The 13,008-nt window shown below is 36.5% G+C and overlaps 3 protein-coding genes and 1 long non-coding RNA gene across 8 annotated transcripts; 3 read left to right on the top strand and 1 right to left on the bottom strand.

The window, feature by feature from the left end:
- Positions 1-639: 639 nt before the first annotated feature.
- On the top strand, positions 640-4,665 carry LOC111470107. Its single transcript, XM_023115591.1, has 6 exons — positions 640-897; positions 2,170-2,262; positions 2,997-3,126; positions 3,344-3,635; positions 3,794-3,848; positions 4,045-4,665. The coding sequence occupies exons 1-6, from the start codon at positions 772-774 to the stop codon at positions 4,117-4,119; spliced, it is 771 nt and encodes a 256-aa protein (XP_022971359.1). The 5' UTR covers positions 640-771; the 3' UTR covers positions 4,120-4,665.
- A 579-nt stretch (positions 4,666-5,244) lies between these two features.
- Positions 5,245-10,435, top strand: LOC111470105 (metal tolerance protein C2-like). 5 transcript variants are annotated; one of them, XR_002714975.1, is made up of 11 exons: positions 5,250-5,924; positions 6,036-6,144; positions 6,258-6,297; positions 6,799-6,875; positions 7,699-7,787; positions 8,112-8,181; positions 8,336-8,374; positions 8,455-8,605; positions 9,294-9,383; positions 9,452-9,630; positions 10,120-10,435. XR_002714975.1 is itself a non-coding variant. In XM_023115585.1 (10 exons), the coding sequence occupies exons 1-10, from the start codon at positions 5,492-5,494 to the stop codon at positions 9,551-9,553; spliced, it is 1,176 nt and encodes a 391-aa protein (XP_022971353.1). In that variant the 5' UTR covers positions 5,246-5,491; the 3' UTR covers positions 9,554-9,810. The 5 variants fall into 5 exon arrangements, 4 of the variants coding, with proteins under 4 accessions (XP_022971354.1, XP_022971353.1, XP_022971355.1 ...); XM_023115585.1 differs by lacking the exon at positions 10,120-10,435 and having other exon boundaries at positions 5,246-5,924; positions 9,294-9,359; positions 9,452-9,810; XM_023115587.1 differs by lacking the exon at positions 10,120-10,435 and having other exon boundaries at positions 5,250-5,771; positions 9,452-9,810.
- Positions 6,882-7,505, top strand: LOC111470108. The gene is made up of 2 exons (XR_002714976.1): positions 6,882-6,979; positions 7,020-7,505. It is a non-coding gene; the product is annotated as an uncharacterized LOC111470108 (long non-coding RNA).
- A 102-nt stretch (positions 10,436-10,537) lies between the features above and the next one.
- On the bottom strand, positions 10,538-12,795 carry LOC111470103 (probable L-type lectin-domain containing receptor kinase S.5). The gene has a single exon (XM_023115583.1). It carries the CDS (start codon positions 12,599-12,601, stop codon positions 10,616-10,618), a length of 1,986 nt encoding a protein of 661 aa, XP_022971351.1. The 5' UTR covers positions 12,602-12,795; the 3' UTR covers positions 10,538-10,615.
- Between the last annotated feature and the right edge of the window lie 213 nt (positions 12,796-13,008).

Raw genomic sequence — 13,008 nt, 5'->3', positions numbered from 1 at the left:
TATAAAAAAAAAACAATTAATTCTTTTACCTTATAAAATTGAAATTAATATTTAAAAATACACTCAAACGAACTCCTATATTGTCGTTGTTTTTTTAGTAAATTCACATATGCCCTTATTTGTTAATTAAGAAAGCGAAAAAACAATAACTTGTCATTTCTATCTTTTTTTATTTATTTATTATTATTATCTTTAAAAACAAGAGGCCATGAATTTTATTTTTTTAAAATATTTATATAAATGAGAACTGACACTATATCTAAATGAGAGCAATCTTAAAAATAGAATAATTAAAATAGACTTAAAAAATTGAAAAATAGCTCAAATTTTATAGATTAGTGTGACTATTTGAGTAATTTTATGTTAGGTGACCTCCTAAGAATTTTTTTAAGAATGATGTGAGTGTGATCAAATTATGCTGAAATGACTCATATTGGTATATGAAAATAGTTTTCACTCTTAGAAACGAGGAATAAGTAACCTGACCATATTTGAGAAGAATATCAATGGTCTAATTCATATTTAAAATATATACAGAGTTAAAAAATATATTAAATGTAATTTTTCAATGACGTAAAAATTACACTATTTTTGAAGTGCTGTAAATATTTTGGGATTTAACTTTGAGCTCGAACCCACCCCTACCCCATGCCCGCAGTCGCTGTTGTTGGTCGGAGCAAAAAGAGTTCAATTCATTCAGCACCAGCCTCCATCACTGTTCTTCCTGCTTTGTGGAGCCTCATTTTCGGGTTTTAATCGATTGGTTTCCACATGATGAACAGCGGCGGCATCAAAACGGTGCTCCTAAATCCCAAATCCGATTGTTTTGGGTTGAGAACTGCTTTCTTTCACTCTACGCCTGTCCTCGATCGCAAAAGACGCAATCATTGGGACTCTGTGAGTTTCTTTTCTGATGCATGTATGCGGTTCTTAATCTCGTATGGTCTGTGATGATTGCTTTATCTGCATAACAATATTGCGGAGGAGACCAAATTTTTGCAAGGAATACGTATGTTACGTTGTTCAAATTAGTGTATTTTGGTCTTTTATCTATCTTATCTGATGCGAAACTGCAGATTTTGCATATACTGAGCTGGGATCTTTTGTTTTTGTTTTATGGAGAACTTGGTGAATCTAGGTCGAAATGGTTTTAGTTTTAGTTGGGTAGGAGGCTTTCAGAAGCTGCAACAATTGGTTTGCTAGAACCATTTCTAAATCTTAGAGCAACACAAACGCTTGAAAAGTCAGATTACATAAATAATCAGAAATACCTTTATACGGCCTCCAGCTCCCCGTAGCATTCAATCACCAACTCCCAATTCTAGCTCATCAACACTTTATGAACGAGTTAAATGTAAGGACTTATTAGTTAGATTTCTGTAAGCCATAACTAGCTCACGAACACTCTTTAGGTAGATTTCTGTAAAATTCCCTTTTCATTAGTAGAGAAACAAGATGATATGTTGTTCAGAGGGCCTTCGAGGGGGTGTGGTGCGGGGCTCATTTCAACACAACGCCTCATTTTAGGTATTCTCGTCCTAGAGCAACATCTTGCAATTTTTATCAATTTTTTTGGTTTGCTCCCTAATTGGGCTCTTCTCTGTAACTTCGTCATTCGTAATGAAAGCTCGTCTCCTTTACAAAATGAGAAAAAAAATTTCTCATTCAGTTATCAAGGAAAGGGTTTCAAAGGTAAGAAAACAGAATTCTAAAGAAAGACCGAACATTTGCAACAGAACTTAGAATGCCTGTTTTTTTTTTTTTTTTTGTAAATTGTCGTTTCATTTCTTTTTCTCACTGAAAACGAATCCCGAATTTTCTTTGGGGTTAGCACTGCATCACTGTCAATCTTTCAATGGTTAGATTTAATTTATCTTTCTAGACATCAGTTAATTGAGTTTTTGTAATTACCAGCTTGGTGTCATTCTCTTAGAATGATGCCCTTTTTTTGTAATTAACTTTGGGGTTTTTTGTATGCCTTTGTACATTCTTTGATTGAAGCTTTGCACTCTTAACTCCTATAGCTGTGGATCAACATTTTCATCTTCTTTTCCCTTTATTCTTGTGATATAGTAACCTGGCCGCTAACTAGTTAATCAAAATGAATACTCCTTTCAATAAACCTCTTAATTCTATACGTTGTACTGATATGTGTACACTTTTCCGCAGAGATGCAACCATTACACGAAGAGTTTTAGAAGGATTAATGCAAAACAAACGTTGCTGCGCAATGTCAATGCCTATGCCGAATTCCTCTTTCAGGTTGCATTAGTTGCCTGTTAACTTCACTGCTCAATTTTTTTCCATTATCTACTTCTTCATTGAAATCAGCTTTCAATACTTTGTTCATAGGAGATAGGGTCCCATTTACAATTACCGGGAGGAAAACGACATTTTCCTTTATGTAGGGTTCATAAAATTCTATTAATTCATGATAAGGATATAAGTGACCAACTGGCTCAATCAAGCTTCAAAAGAAACTTATTCTCAAAGTTAACGGAAGTAAACTCAAATTCAAACTAAGGCGTCGTCTACTCATGGTGAAAACATGCATTCGTTTTAACTTGATAAGGCACCTATTCGTTAAAGAGGCTTAATTAGTCTAATTCCAGATTCGTTCTCATTTTTCTAATGCATATGTACCTTTCAAATCATGCATTTTCACGTAAGAAGGTTCTTTAATGGACTTCAAAGGAGGTTGGCTGAATTTAGATTAGATGGACCAAGAGTTGTGTCCTTTCATTGCGTCTTTTCAATTAGTATAAATAGAGATGTAATTTTTTCATTTGAAGAACAATGCGAATGAAATTTCATATCAGTTTTAGTCTCTCTCAAGCTTGAAAGTAAACATTCAATGCTTCTTTTAGTCTTTTAGCTTGAATGATTGATCTTTGTGGCATAATGGTTGGCTACTCATTATTTTAAATTTTAAGTTTACTCCTGTTCTTCAAAAGAATTTTCGCATCATCCGTATATTATTGCTTTTGGAGTTTCAGAGTTGGCAGGATGAGGGTGAGACGAATGACCCTTCCTCGAGCAGAGGCACTTCTTGGTTTAAAAGGCAGTACTCACAAGGGGGCTCTAAACGAGAAAGGACCAACCAGAGACCACGGTGTTGGGGCAGAAGTTAGTAACCTCTTTATTACATATCTTCAACAGTATTAATGTATATATTCAAATTTTTTATTCGTTTTTACCATCAAGAAGCTGAAGTCAGAGTTGGAAACCATAATTGTTTGCTGCAAGTGAAAGTAAAAGGATTATTGAGGCATGAACCGCAACACTTGAGCAACTTTTAGAAAACAATTTTCACTAAACTTTTGTCCTAATTCTTCTTCATTAGGTTTTGAGTTTACTGAAGATGATCCTGACATTGAGACTGTTTTCCGATCTGCATTTGGTGGAAACCGGTCTTACTATTGGTCTTTTATTAATGAAGAAAACCCTCAATGGAGGAGCTCAACAAATTACTCTAGTAACTATGGAAGATCTTGGAACTGGCGTTATAGGGTCGATGAAGATTATGATGACTCCTCGAACGAATATGAGGACTCTGATGCTAATTTGGCGTCGCATAGGCTTGTTCTTGGACTAAAAGCATCTGGCCCACTCAAACTTCAAGATGTTAAAAATGCGTGAGCATACGTTTCGATTGCTTAGACTTTGTTTCGTACGGGTGTAGCATTCTGTCTTATCTTGTGATCGAGACTTGAGCTGCTTGCAGGCTTTCTCTTGAATCTCTTCTTATTTTTTTACCTCTTCCAATTCATAAATTTTTTTCCTTCAATTTCAGGTATCGAGCATGTGCACTAAAATGGCACCCAGATCGTCACCAAGGTTCCTCCAAGGTAGTATCATGCTCCACCTCAAACCCCCCCGATTAGAAAAGTCGAAATAACATTGGTTTCAACAATAACTTCCTCGACTTGCAAATCTAGCGTAATATCAATCGAATAACCATCATTGCATTGGTTACTGGAAACTAATTGAGCTAAGCTTAAATCTTTTTGTGTTCATAAATCTGATCAATGTACTTGAATTTAGGTGATGGCGGAGGAGAAGTTCAAACTTTGCAGCGTGGCATATCAATCTCTGTGCGACAAGTTAGCGGTAAATTAAGGATGATAATCTTAATAACCCCCATATGCATCCAACATGCCAACTTATTGCAGTTCATAGGATGTTGTCACACAAGTAGAACCTTTTTCTTCATATATGATATGAGAATTTTCATGCCTGTAGTGTTGGTTATATCTCTATATTATTGTTGGGGGCATCGAGTGCCGACTGTTTTGAACGACAACAATACCATTGTATCGAGTTTTTTGTTTAAGAGCATCTATAATTATAGTAGTAAGAAATAAGAACATTTAGACATTAGATATCATTCCTTTGACAATCCGGGATGGGAGACATCTGAGCGATTGCCTTTGTGGATCCAAACAAAGGGGCTTGCCAAAACAGCTGACCGAGATAGGTTTAACCAGAATGGCGTCTCTATGTAGTGATTTACCCCTAAAGCAGATGAAGGTATGCTTGTTCTATCTTCAGGTCACATCTCAACTTAACCATCTGCGGATTTAGAACGTTCATAGCACTTCAAGCTTGACTTTTGTAATCTAACATTGATGTCTGAGTATTTGATTTTTCAATTCCTTTTGACGAGCTTGTACAATTTCAATTGTCAATTTGCTGAAAAGACAAGGAAAAATGTTAGTAGGACAATTACAAAAACTACACTTGAACTTTAACGTTTGTTGCAATTACGTTTCTGACCTTTTAATTTGATCGATCATCATTAACAAAGTTCGAGGGGTTGTATGATCAGATTAATAATAGTTGAAGGGCGTGATGGTAACAAACCACATAGATCACGTGTAGTTTGAGTAATTTTTCCTAAAGATATCATAGTATATAACAACCGACTTCCTAAAACTCTAGATCGACCATAGCTAGCTGGTTATTGTATGCATGCTTACGCCATTTAACAAGCAAGCAAATTCTATTGGAGTTATATGTACAATAGATATCGAAAAATCAAGATTAATCAAGATAATTAATTTATAAGTGTAAAAAAATAAAAAAATTCAACTCATTTAGAAAATAAATGTCATCAAATTCTAATTAATATATATTAACTGCATCATTCATTTACGGGACCAATTTTAAACCATTTTTCAACTAAATGAATATATCATTTCGTTTTTTTTTTTTTTTTAATTATTTGAAGGCGCCGTGCAAAAACGTTCCATTTTGGCTTTTATCCAAAGCCAAGTTCATATTCGTTTACTTGCAGCCATCGCCACTGTCTCTTTGTTTCCCACCAATTTTGTTTTCTTTCGTTCTATTTCACTATTCCAATCCGAGTTTGGAACTCGGGGATTAAAATGTGAGGTTTCTGTGTGCAATTTGAAGGTTTAATGGTTTTCAGGGATTTGATTTCGTAGCTTTGAAGTTGTGTGTAGGGAGAATCAAATTTCCCTTGTAAACTATGGATAGGATTGGATCCTTCAATCACCATACTGCAACAAATGATTTCCAGAATTCTTGTAATAGGGATACCGAATTTGGCGCCAATTATAGGAGGTTCGCTTTCTCACGTCAAGCTTCGTCTATGCAATGGCAAGAGCCGTCCCATACACCGATTTCTACCTACTCCGATGAGTTGGCCAAGCCTTTGCTTTCGCGGAGTATGTCGAGCATAAACATTCCGCCTGGGAGATACTTTTCTTCCGAAAGTAATTTCTTCTTTGGTGTAAAGGATAATTCAGGTGATAAATTATCGGTTTTATCACTCGCATTTTCGATTTTAGAGAATGTGAGATCTGGGAATTTGTATATGAAGAGGTTGTTTATTATGATTTTTCTCAATGTCCTGTATTCGACTGCCGAGTTAGCTATTGGTCTCCTTACTGGCCGTATTGGTATGGAGTCTACGGACGTCACTATCCTTTTACCCCTTTTAATTTGTCTTTCTGTATGTTGAAATTTACTCGTTTATGTGAGTAATTTATCTTGTTTTCTTGTGTCTTCAGGCCTGGTTTCTGATGCATTTCATTTGACTTTTGGCTGTGGTCTTTTGACATTTTCATTGTTTTCCATTGCTGCCTCTCGGAGTAAGCCTGATCATGTTTACACTTACGGGTGAGTTTGTGAGATATCCAAAACAAAATTGCAAACAAACATACTTTTTTACCAGTTTGCCAAACTTTATTTGATTAATAGAGATGGTTAACTGTTGTGATTTCTCTTTCCAGGTACAAGAGACTAGAGGTTTTGGCTGCCTTTACCAATGCTGTAAGTATTCAAAATTTTACACGTGTAAGCATTTTTATTGTTCATACCACTCTTCTGTTTGAAGCTCTCCTTTTCTGAGCGATGATTGATGTTCATGTTCTTTTGATCTCTCAAGTTTATGTATTTGTAGCACTCTCAAGTCTTATGAGTTAATTACCTCGAAAGTTATTTCTTTGTTCTTTTGTTTTCAATAAGAAGTATATTTGTGCTTTTCAATATTCATAACCGGATATTTTAATGGAACCGAAGCAGTAACCTGATTCTTAAATGGACAACACCTCGAAGGAGCAGAGTGATGTTTCACTTTGAACTTCAGTTTTAGTCTTTTTGACGCTAATTTCCATTCATGGTCACAGTTTATTCTAGCTGTTCTTCTGAGTTTTCTAGTTTCCTAACCTCTTGAAGTGATTTTATTTGTTTGCATACATCTTACAAATTATGTAATTTTAATTCACTCTTTTTGCTATCTGGACATTTACTACTCCGTTGCCGTGTAGACAGCTATTTCTTCTGTTTCTGTCTTTCTCGTTAGCAGTGGAAGCACTCCATGCATATAAACAAGATGAATCTGAGCACAAGTAAGTACTTCCCATAAACATTGATTTGGAGATGTAGTATAATTGTGGAATACAATCTAGAAGTTTTTCTCCTGTAAATTCTTTGGTAGTAGTCTATTTTGCTGGTTTTAGGCTCTTTCCACTTATCCGTATCCTTGAATGTAGGTTCCTAATTTTCCCTTTTGTACCTTGGATGCATTGACCTCGATGTCGTGCTTTGTAGGTGTTTTTGTTTTGCAAAGTTTTGAACTTTTCAGTTGATTGTAATTTTTAGCTGCCAGGATTCATGTCCACAGGACATGCCTGTTAAGTTTATTATGAAAATGTTTTGCATTTTTGTTGCTTGTTTGTGTTCAGTGCGTTAGGATGTGCTGGTATCCTAGACTCTTTGATTCAGATACTCTTAGTATATCTATTTATTCTTCACCATTTGGCTGTACGAGCAAGGAAACAGATTAAATTAAGTCATGCATTTATTGATCCAAAGGGTTTTCATATAACTTATCGAATAATCAACACTTAGACTTGCATATGTTTGGCAGAATTTCCCAAGTGATTTTGGATGACTAAAAGTGTTTTTTCTAAAATTTGCAATGTTTGGTAACCAATAAAAATCACTTGTAAAAAAGCCAAACTGATTTTAAAATATTTTTTAAAGAAACACTTGAAAGTTGATTATCTCATAACCTAACCTATTCTACAAATTTATAGGCTTTTGTTTATCATATCCAGATTTATAGGATAGCATTCTGTAACATAAAGGTGGACTTATTAAATGAGTTTATGTGGTTATGTTTTGTGGTATTAGTACTCTGCATATCTGATAGTTATTTTTACCTTGCAGGCACTACTTAATTGTCTCAGCCGTAACAAATTTAATGGTTAATCTTATAGGTGTTTGGTTCTTCAGGAACTATGCTCGCATTAATCTTGGTCAGTCTCCTGTGTTGACATCATCTGATTAGTTATAGTGGTTTTTTTCCCCTCTCTAACTTCCATCCATTGTTTTTGAAGTACTTGATGCAGTTATGTACTCTCCTAGTCTCCCTGGATTTTTCATATAACATGCCCATTATATATTCAAGAACTATATTGTATTCGACATTTCCGTTCTTAGTATCTTCTTACCAAACATCAATAGTTTCTCAAGTTCATCTATGTCATATCCAAGATGATCTTAATATTTATTGGCTTATCATCCAAGCTGTCAGGTCTGTGATTATGATGATTTTCTCATCCCTGGATTATTGCTTTTAGTGTACAGAAAAGCTGAAGATATGAACTACCATTCAATTTGCTTGCATGTTCTTGCAGATTCTATCCGCAGGTAAATTCTATTCTCCTCCGCTCTCTTTCTTCCTTCATTTCTACATGCCTGCTTTCTCTTTTAATAACCATGTGTGAATATGCTTGCTTTTTCTGAATATTAATCTTATTTTAGCGATGTTTATCTTTAAACAATGTTTGTCGTTGGTTCTCAGTGCAGGTCTGATATTGGCGTCATGGTTTTTGTCTCTTGGGTAAACTACCATACACAAACTGATCCTTTCTTTCAAGTTAGTTGCTTCAACTCTAATCTTATTTGGGACCTTCTTTGCAGGGTTCAAAATGCTGAAGTCTTGTGCCTAGGACTGGTTTCAGTTGCAGTCTTTATGATTGTCATGCCGCTCTTCAGAGCAGCCGGTGGTGTTTTACTTCAAATGGTACCACCTAGCATTCCAACTTCGGCATTAAGCAAATGTTTGAGACAGGTTTGTGATAAGCATGCATTTTATCATTTGCTACGGAAGTTGTGAAGTAAATTGGACCATGAAGACTTCTTTGAGATTTTTTTCATACTTTTTCATTAAACCGTGAGTTCCATAATTTCTTTTTTGTTCTTCAAACCTTTTTCCATTAACCTTTCTCTGTGCTCGCTAATTCTCTTAAAAATTGTTTTATCCCATCACATACTTTTTACCACTTGGAGTCTAGAACCTAGATCAACCCATGGGATTCTCTCAACATTTTTGTACTATGTTTTCCTATGTATTTGTGTTGCTTTTTCTAATTGAAGTTTCTACTTACTTTTTCCTAAAAAAGAAATGTTGAATCTGAACTATAATCAATATACGGGTAATTAAGATTTAAACTCGTATAGTTTGTCTATTTTGCAAACTATATTCTCATGTCTTAAAAAAGGTTGATGACTTACCATATGAATGAATCAAATGTCTAATGGAGTTGATACATCTGGCTTATTCTGCGGGTGTCAAGTTCATGAAACCTTAGGGACAGAAAGATATGCTTACATTTTCATAAACCACTTAATGTTTGGAACCTTTTTTAAAACATGGGTATGATTTTCAAATAGACGAACCATAAATGGGAATGGTAAGACACATATGCAAAAGAAATGATCAAATGAAAGTTAATGTTCACATTTTTATATTTTATCAGATTACATCCTTGGAAGACGTATTAGAAGTCACTCAAGTGCGATTTTGGGAATTAGTACCCGGTCAAGTTGTTGGCTCACTCTCTCTAACGGTATTGTTAGGCATGTTAACATTTATCTGAATTTTCAGTTCTGATATTGGTGAAATCACTGTTTACAGATAAAGAAAGGAACGGACAATCGCCAAACACTTGAATTTGTGCATGGTGTGTATCATGAATTGGGCATTCTGGAGTTAACAGTGCAAATGGAAGATGCTTGAGTTTCTGCTGCTCCATAGTTCTTCTCTAGGCTTATGATAAATACCAATTATCTCAAACATGTTCCTCAGTGTTGATGGTAGTTGATAAATAATCTCTTCTTTCTCCTCTCTCCCTCAGCACATCCCACATCTTGCATCATAATAGAATTTATGTAAAGTAATTGTAACCTTATTGATAATTATAGTGAAATTTTGTTTAGTATTATGAAAATTGATTACAGGATTATGATTAGTTGTTTTCTTACTTTCTGATGTAATTTCTTGAATTTATAGTTCGGTAGTCTCTGAATTTATAGTTTGGCACGTCTTCAGATCCTCAAGAACATGCTAGTCATTTTGTAGTATCTGCTGGGACAAATATAGGGATAAAGATTGTTTCCATTGCTACCACAAAGAAAACTAAATACAATTCTTTGTTTGAATGTTTTTTAGTATCCTCGAGTATTTGGAGTAGCTTCCATGTACCTTGATTATTTTCCTAGGACAACCGCCTCACCTTTTCACATTTAGTTGCCAGAGTAATTTTATCTTCTGATTTTCATATGATGTGGCTAATACTTTCATAGGCTTCAAGGGAAGGGTGACATCCAAAGCTATGGTGAGGTGTTTATGGGCAGAGGAAGGTCCCAGGTACACAAACTATACATTCATTCATCAACAACACAGGTGATTTGTTTGATGATACTCTTACTATGCTTTAATACAAGCCATTGGGCGTAAGATTTCACTACTCATTAATTCCTTTATGCTATGACTGTTTGATTAGTTTAGAAATCATAGAAGAATGTTGTGATGCAAGGGATCCATAAACTTGTAGTTCTAGGTTTCATGTACCATCACATTGGGCTGCTCAAGGCAATGATATAATGCCTACTTGCTAAGCATGGATTCATGTTTCATATCAAACTGCAATAACTTTTGAAATAATTGATGTTAGTTTTGCTTTTAAGAAAATCAAACTCTCATATGAAATAAATTTGTATTTAGTAAATTTTAGATTACATTTTGTTTACTTTCTATAGGATCTAAACACTGTCTATATACTATAAACAATAATTATGATCATCTTCCAGAAAGCTCTGTAAATGGAGTGAGCTGGCTGTCTTTGAGAGAGCTGTCTGTGTCGTCCTTGAAGGAAGGAGGCATGGGAGGCCACACAAATGAAGGCCTCTCATCGGGCAAAATGGGTGGATTTGCCTCCCCTTTAAGCACTTGTAGAACATTCCTCATGGTTGGCCTTTGAAGAGGATTGGGATGGCAACAAGCCAAACCCAGAATCAATAGATACTCTATTTCTTCTCTAACGAATTGTCCTTCCAGCCTTTCATCCACAGCTTCAACGAGCCTTTGTTCCTTGTGAAACTCCCATACCCAGTGCGCTATACTGCCATCATAGCTCCCAAGGTCCATTGGATTTCCAGGCCTTCTTCCACATATAACTTCTAGGACTAGAACTCCAAACGCATACACGTCTGTTTCTGCCGTAACTCTACTGGTTAGGAAAATCTCTGGAGCCATGTACCCTGGTGTCCCTGCTATCTCTCTTGTTGAGTGATGCGTTTGGTCGGTTCGATGCATCGTTCGAGCCAATCCAAAATCTCCCAACTTAGCTTCGAACTTGGAATCCAACATGATGTTTGAAGATTTAACATCTCTGTGCAGCACTGTCTTCTCGCACCCATTATGAAGATAATCCAAAGCCTCAGCCACCCCACAGATTATGTTCTGTCTGGTTTCCCAGCTGGACGCACCCATCTTGTCACACCCAAATATCAGCTTGTCCAAGCTGCCGTTGGGCATGTACTCATAAACCAGAAGAAGATCCCTCTTTTCGTAGCACCATCCAATTAGATTTACAAGATTCTTGTGATGAAGGCTACCAATGGTAGCAACTTCTGCAATGAACTCTTGCTTGCCTTGACGCGAGTCCTCTGAGATTTTCTTCACAGCGACGTCTCTGTTCATCAAATTTCCTTTATAAACCGTTCCAAAACCACCTTTCCCAAGGCCGTTCTTTGGGTTGAAATTACCAGTAGCCTTCTTTAGTTCTCTCAATCCGAACTTTTGAGCTCGTGGGGCTATGGAGATGTGTTGAAGCTGATGCTCTATCCCTTCATATGGCTCTTCTGGATAATTCAATACTCTTTTCCTCATCCAGAAATGGTAGACAAGGCCAATAACAGCCCCACAAATCACCACACCTCCAACTACACCCACTGTGAGCCAAATCCAGAGGCGTTTATGTCTTCCATCACTAACATCAGTTCCATTGAATTGCCATGATTTCACACAGTTCAACTGCGTGAAATCGCTCGTCGAGCCTGAAAATCCCACGTAAACATTATCCGGAAGAATTGAGAGGTTCAGTGCCTGGAAAATGACGTTGTTTTTCAACAGATCCTCTGTTTTGTTCGACATGGAAACGAACACAGAAATATTCTCTCCATCGTACCGAATCATCGCGAAAACAGAGATCCCAGATGAAAGATTAACCCCAAATTCCGATAATGGCTGTTCAATGATCGAAAAAACACTGTTCAAATTCAAACCCACATGGTTGCTATCGATATCCTGTGGGAAATTTTTCCTGGTGTCGAATTCAACCGCCACAATTTGCGCCTCTGGAGTGCCATTTGTTGAGGCATTAACAATCCCCAGCCACTGGCCGTCGCTGTCACCGGGACGAGAACCATCGGCAGCGAGAATGAAGGCCAACCCCTCGCCGCCGACCGGCGTAGACACTGGGCTGATGTTGAGCTCGAATGTCGTGTTGAATGACGCGATTTTGCCGTTGTTTCTTATTAGAAATGGGACTTTGTAAACGGCCCTGCCGGATTCATTGGCGATCGAAGCTACTCTAACGTCCGGCGTGACTTGAATGGCGTCTTTGAAGATTTTTGCATTGTTGGACAGTTTGAGGTGCTCGGTACTGTTATTGGGGAAACTTGGGAAGTTGAAATAGAGGCACCGTGTGGGGACGACGGCGCCACCAAAGAAGACGGCGGCGACGAGCAGTAGGATTCTGATCTTTGCTAGAGAAGAACTCATTGTTGGTCCGTGGTAGTGGCTGAAACAACGGGTGGTGGCTTTTTACAGAGAATCCATTGGGTTTGGATTTGAAGGGTCAAACAAGAAGAATTGAAACAATGATGTTTGAGGAATTACGACAAAAATTCCATTTTTTATTCTGACTTTGGGAAAAGGATTGCTACAAAATTGCATCGTGGAAAAAAAATAAATAAAAATGAAAAACTCAATTCAAACTCAATTCCATTATTTATTATTTTTTGTTTTTTGTATTTGGAAAATTATTTATAGAAATTAAATATGTAATTTACAATTGGGTCTTTGGAAACTTATGATTTTATATTCTCAAGTCCTTTCCCTTCCCATTCCCATTTATTATCGATAATGAAGTTTTATATTGTAGTGTTGTCTCACGGAATCGATGCAAA

The sequence above is a fragment of the Cucurbita maxima genome, unplaced genomic scaffold (assembly GCF_002738345.1).
Source record: "Cucurbita maxima cultivar Rimu unplaced genomic scaffold, Cmax_1.0 Cma_Scf00043, whole genome shotgun sequence".
NCBI classification, from domain to species: domain Eukaryota; kingdom Viridiplantae; phylum Streptophyta; class Magnoliopsida; order Cucurbitales; family Cucurbitaceae; genus Cucurbita; species Cucurbita maxima.
The sequence above is the reverse complement of the archived record's forward strand: the minus strand, read 5'-3'. Positions and strand labels throughout refer to the sequence as shown.

Bases quoted from the DNA above. Each gene is read 5' to 3' on its own strand.
- LOC111470105 (XM_023115584.1), top strand. From the start codon at position 5,492: ATGGATAGGATTGGATCCTTCAATCACCATACTGCAACAAATGATTTC. The intron at 6,145-6,257 runs GTGAGTTTGTGA...TTCTCTTTCCAG, and splicing joins GATCATGTTTACACTTACGG to GTACAAGAGACTAGAGGTTT. The intron at 8,375-8,454 runs GTAAACTACCAT...CCTTCTTTGCAG, and splicing joins TCATGGTTTTTGTCTCTTGG to GGTTCAAAATGCTGAAGTCT.
- LOC111470103 (XM_023115583.1), bottom strand. From the start codon at position 12,601: ATGAGTTCTTCTCTAGCAAAGATCAGAATCCTACTGCTCGTCGCCGCC.
- LOC111470107 (XM_023115591.1), top strand. From the start codon at position 772: ATGATGAACAGCGGCGGCATCAAAACGGTGCTCCTAAATCCCAAATCC. The intron at 3,127-3,343 runs GTTAGTAACCTC...CTTCTTCATTAG, and splicing joins ACCACGGTGTTGGGGCAGAA to GTTTTGAGTTTACTGAAGAT. The intron at 3,636-3,793 runs GTGAGCATACGT...CTTCAATTTCAG, and splicing joins CTTCAAGATGTTAAAAATGC to GTATCGAGCATGTGCACTAA.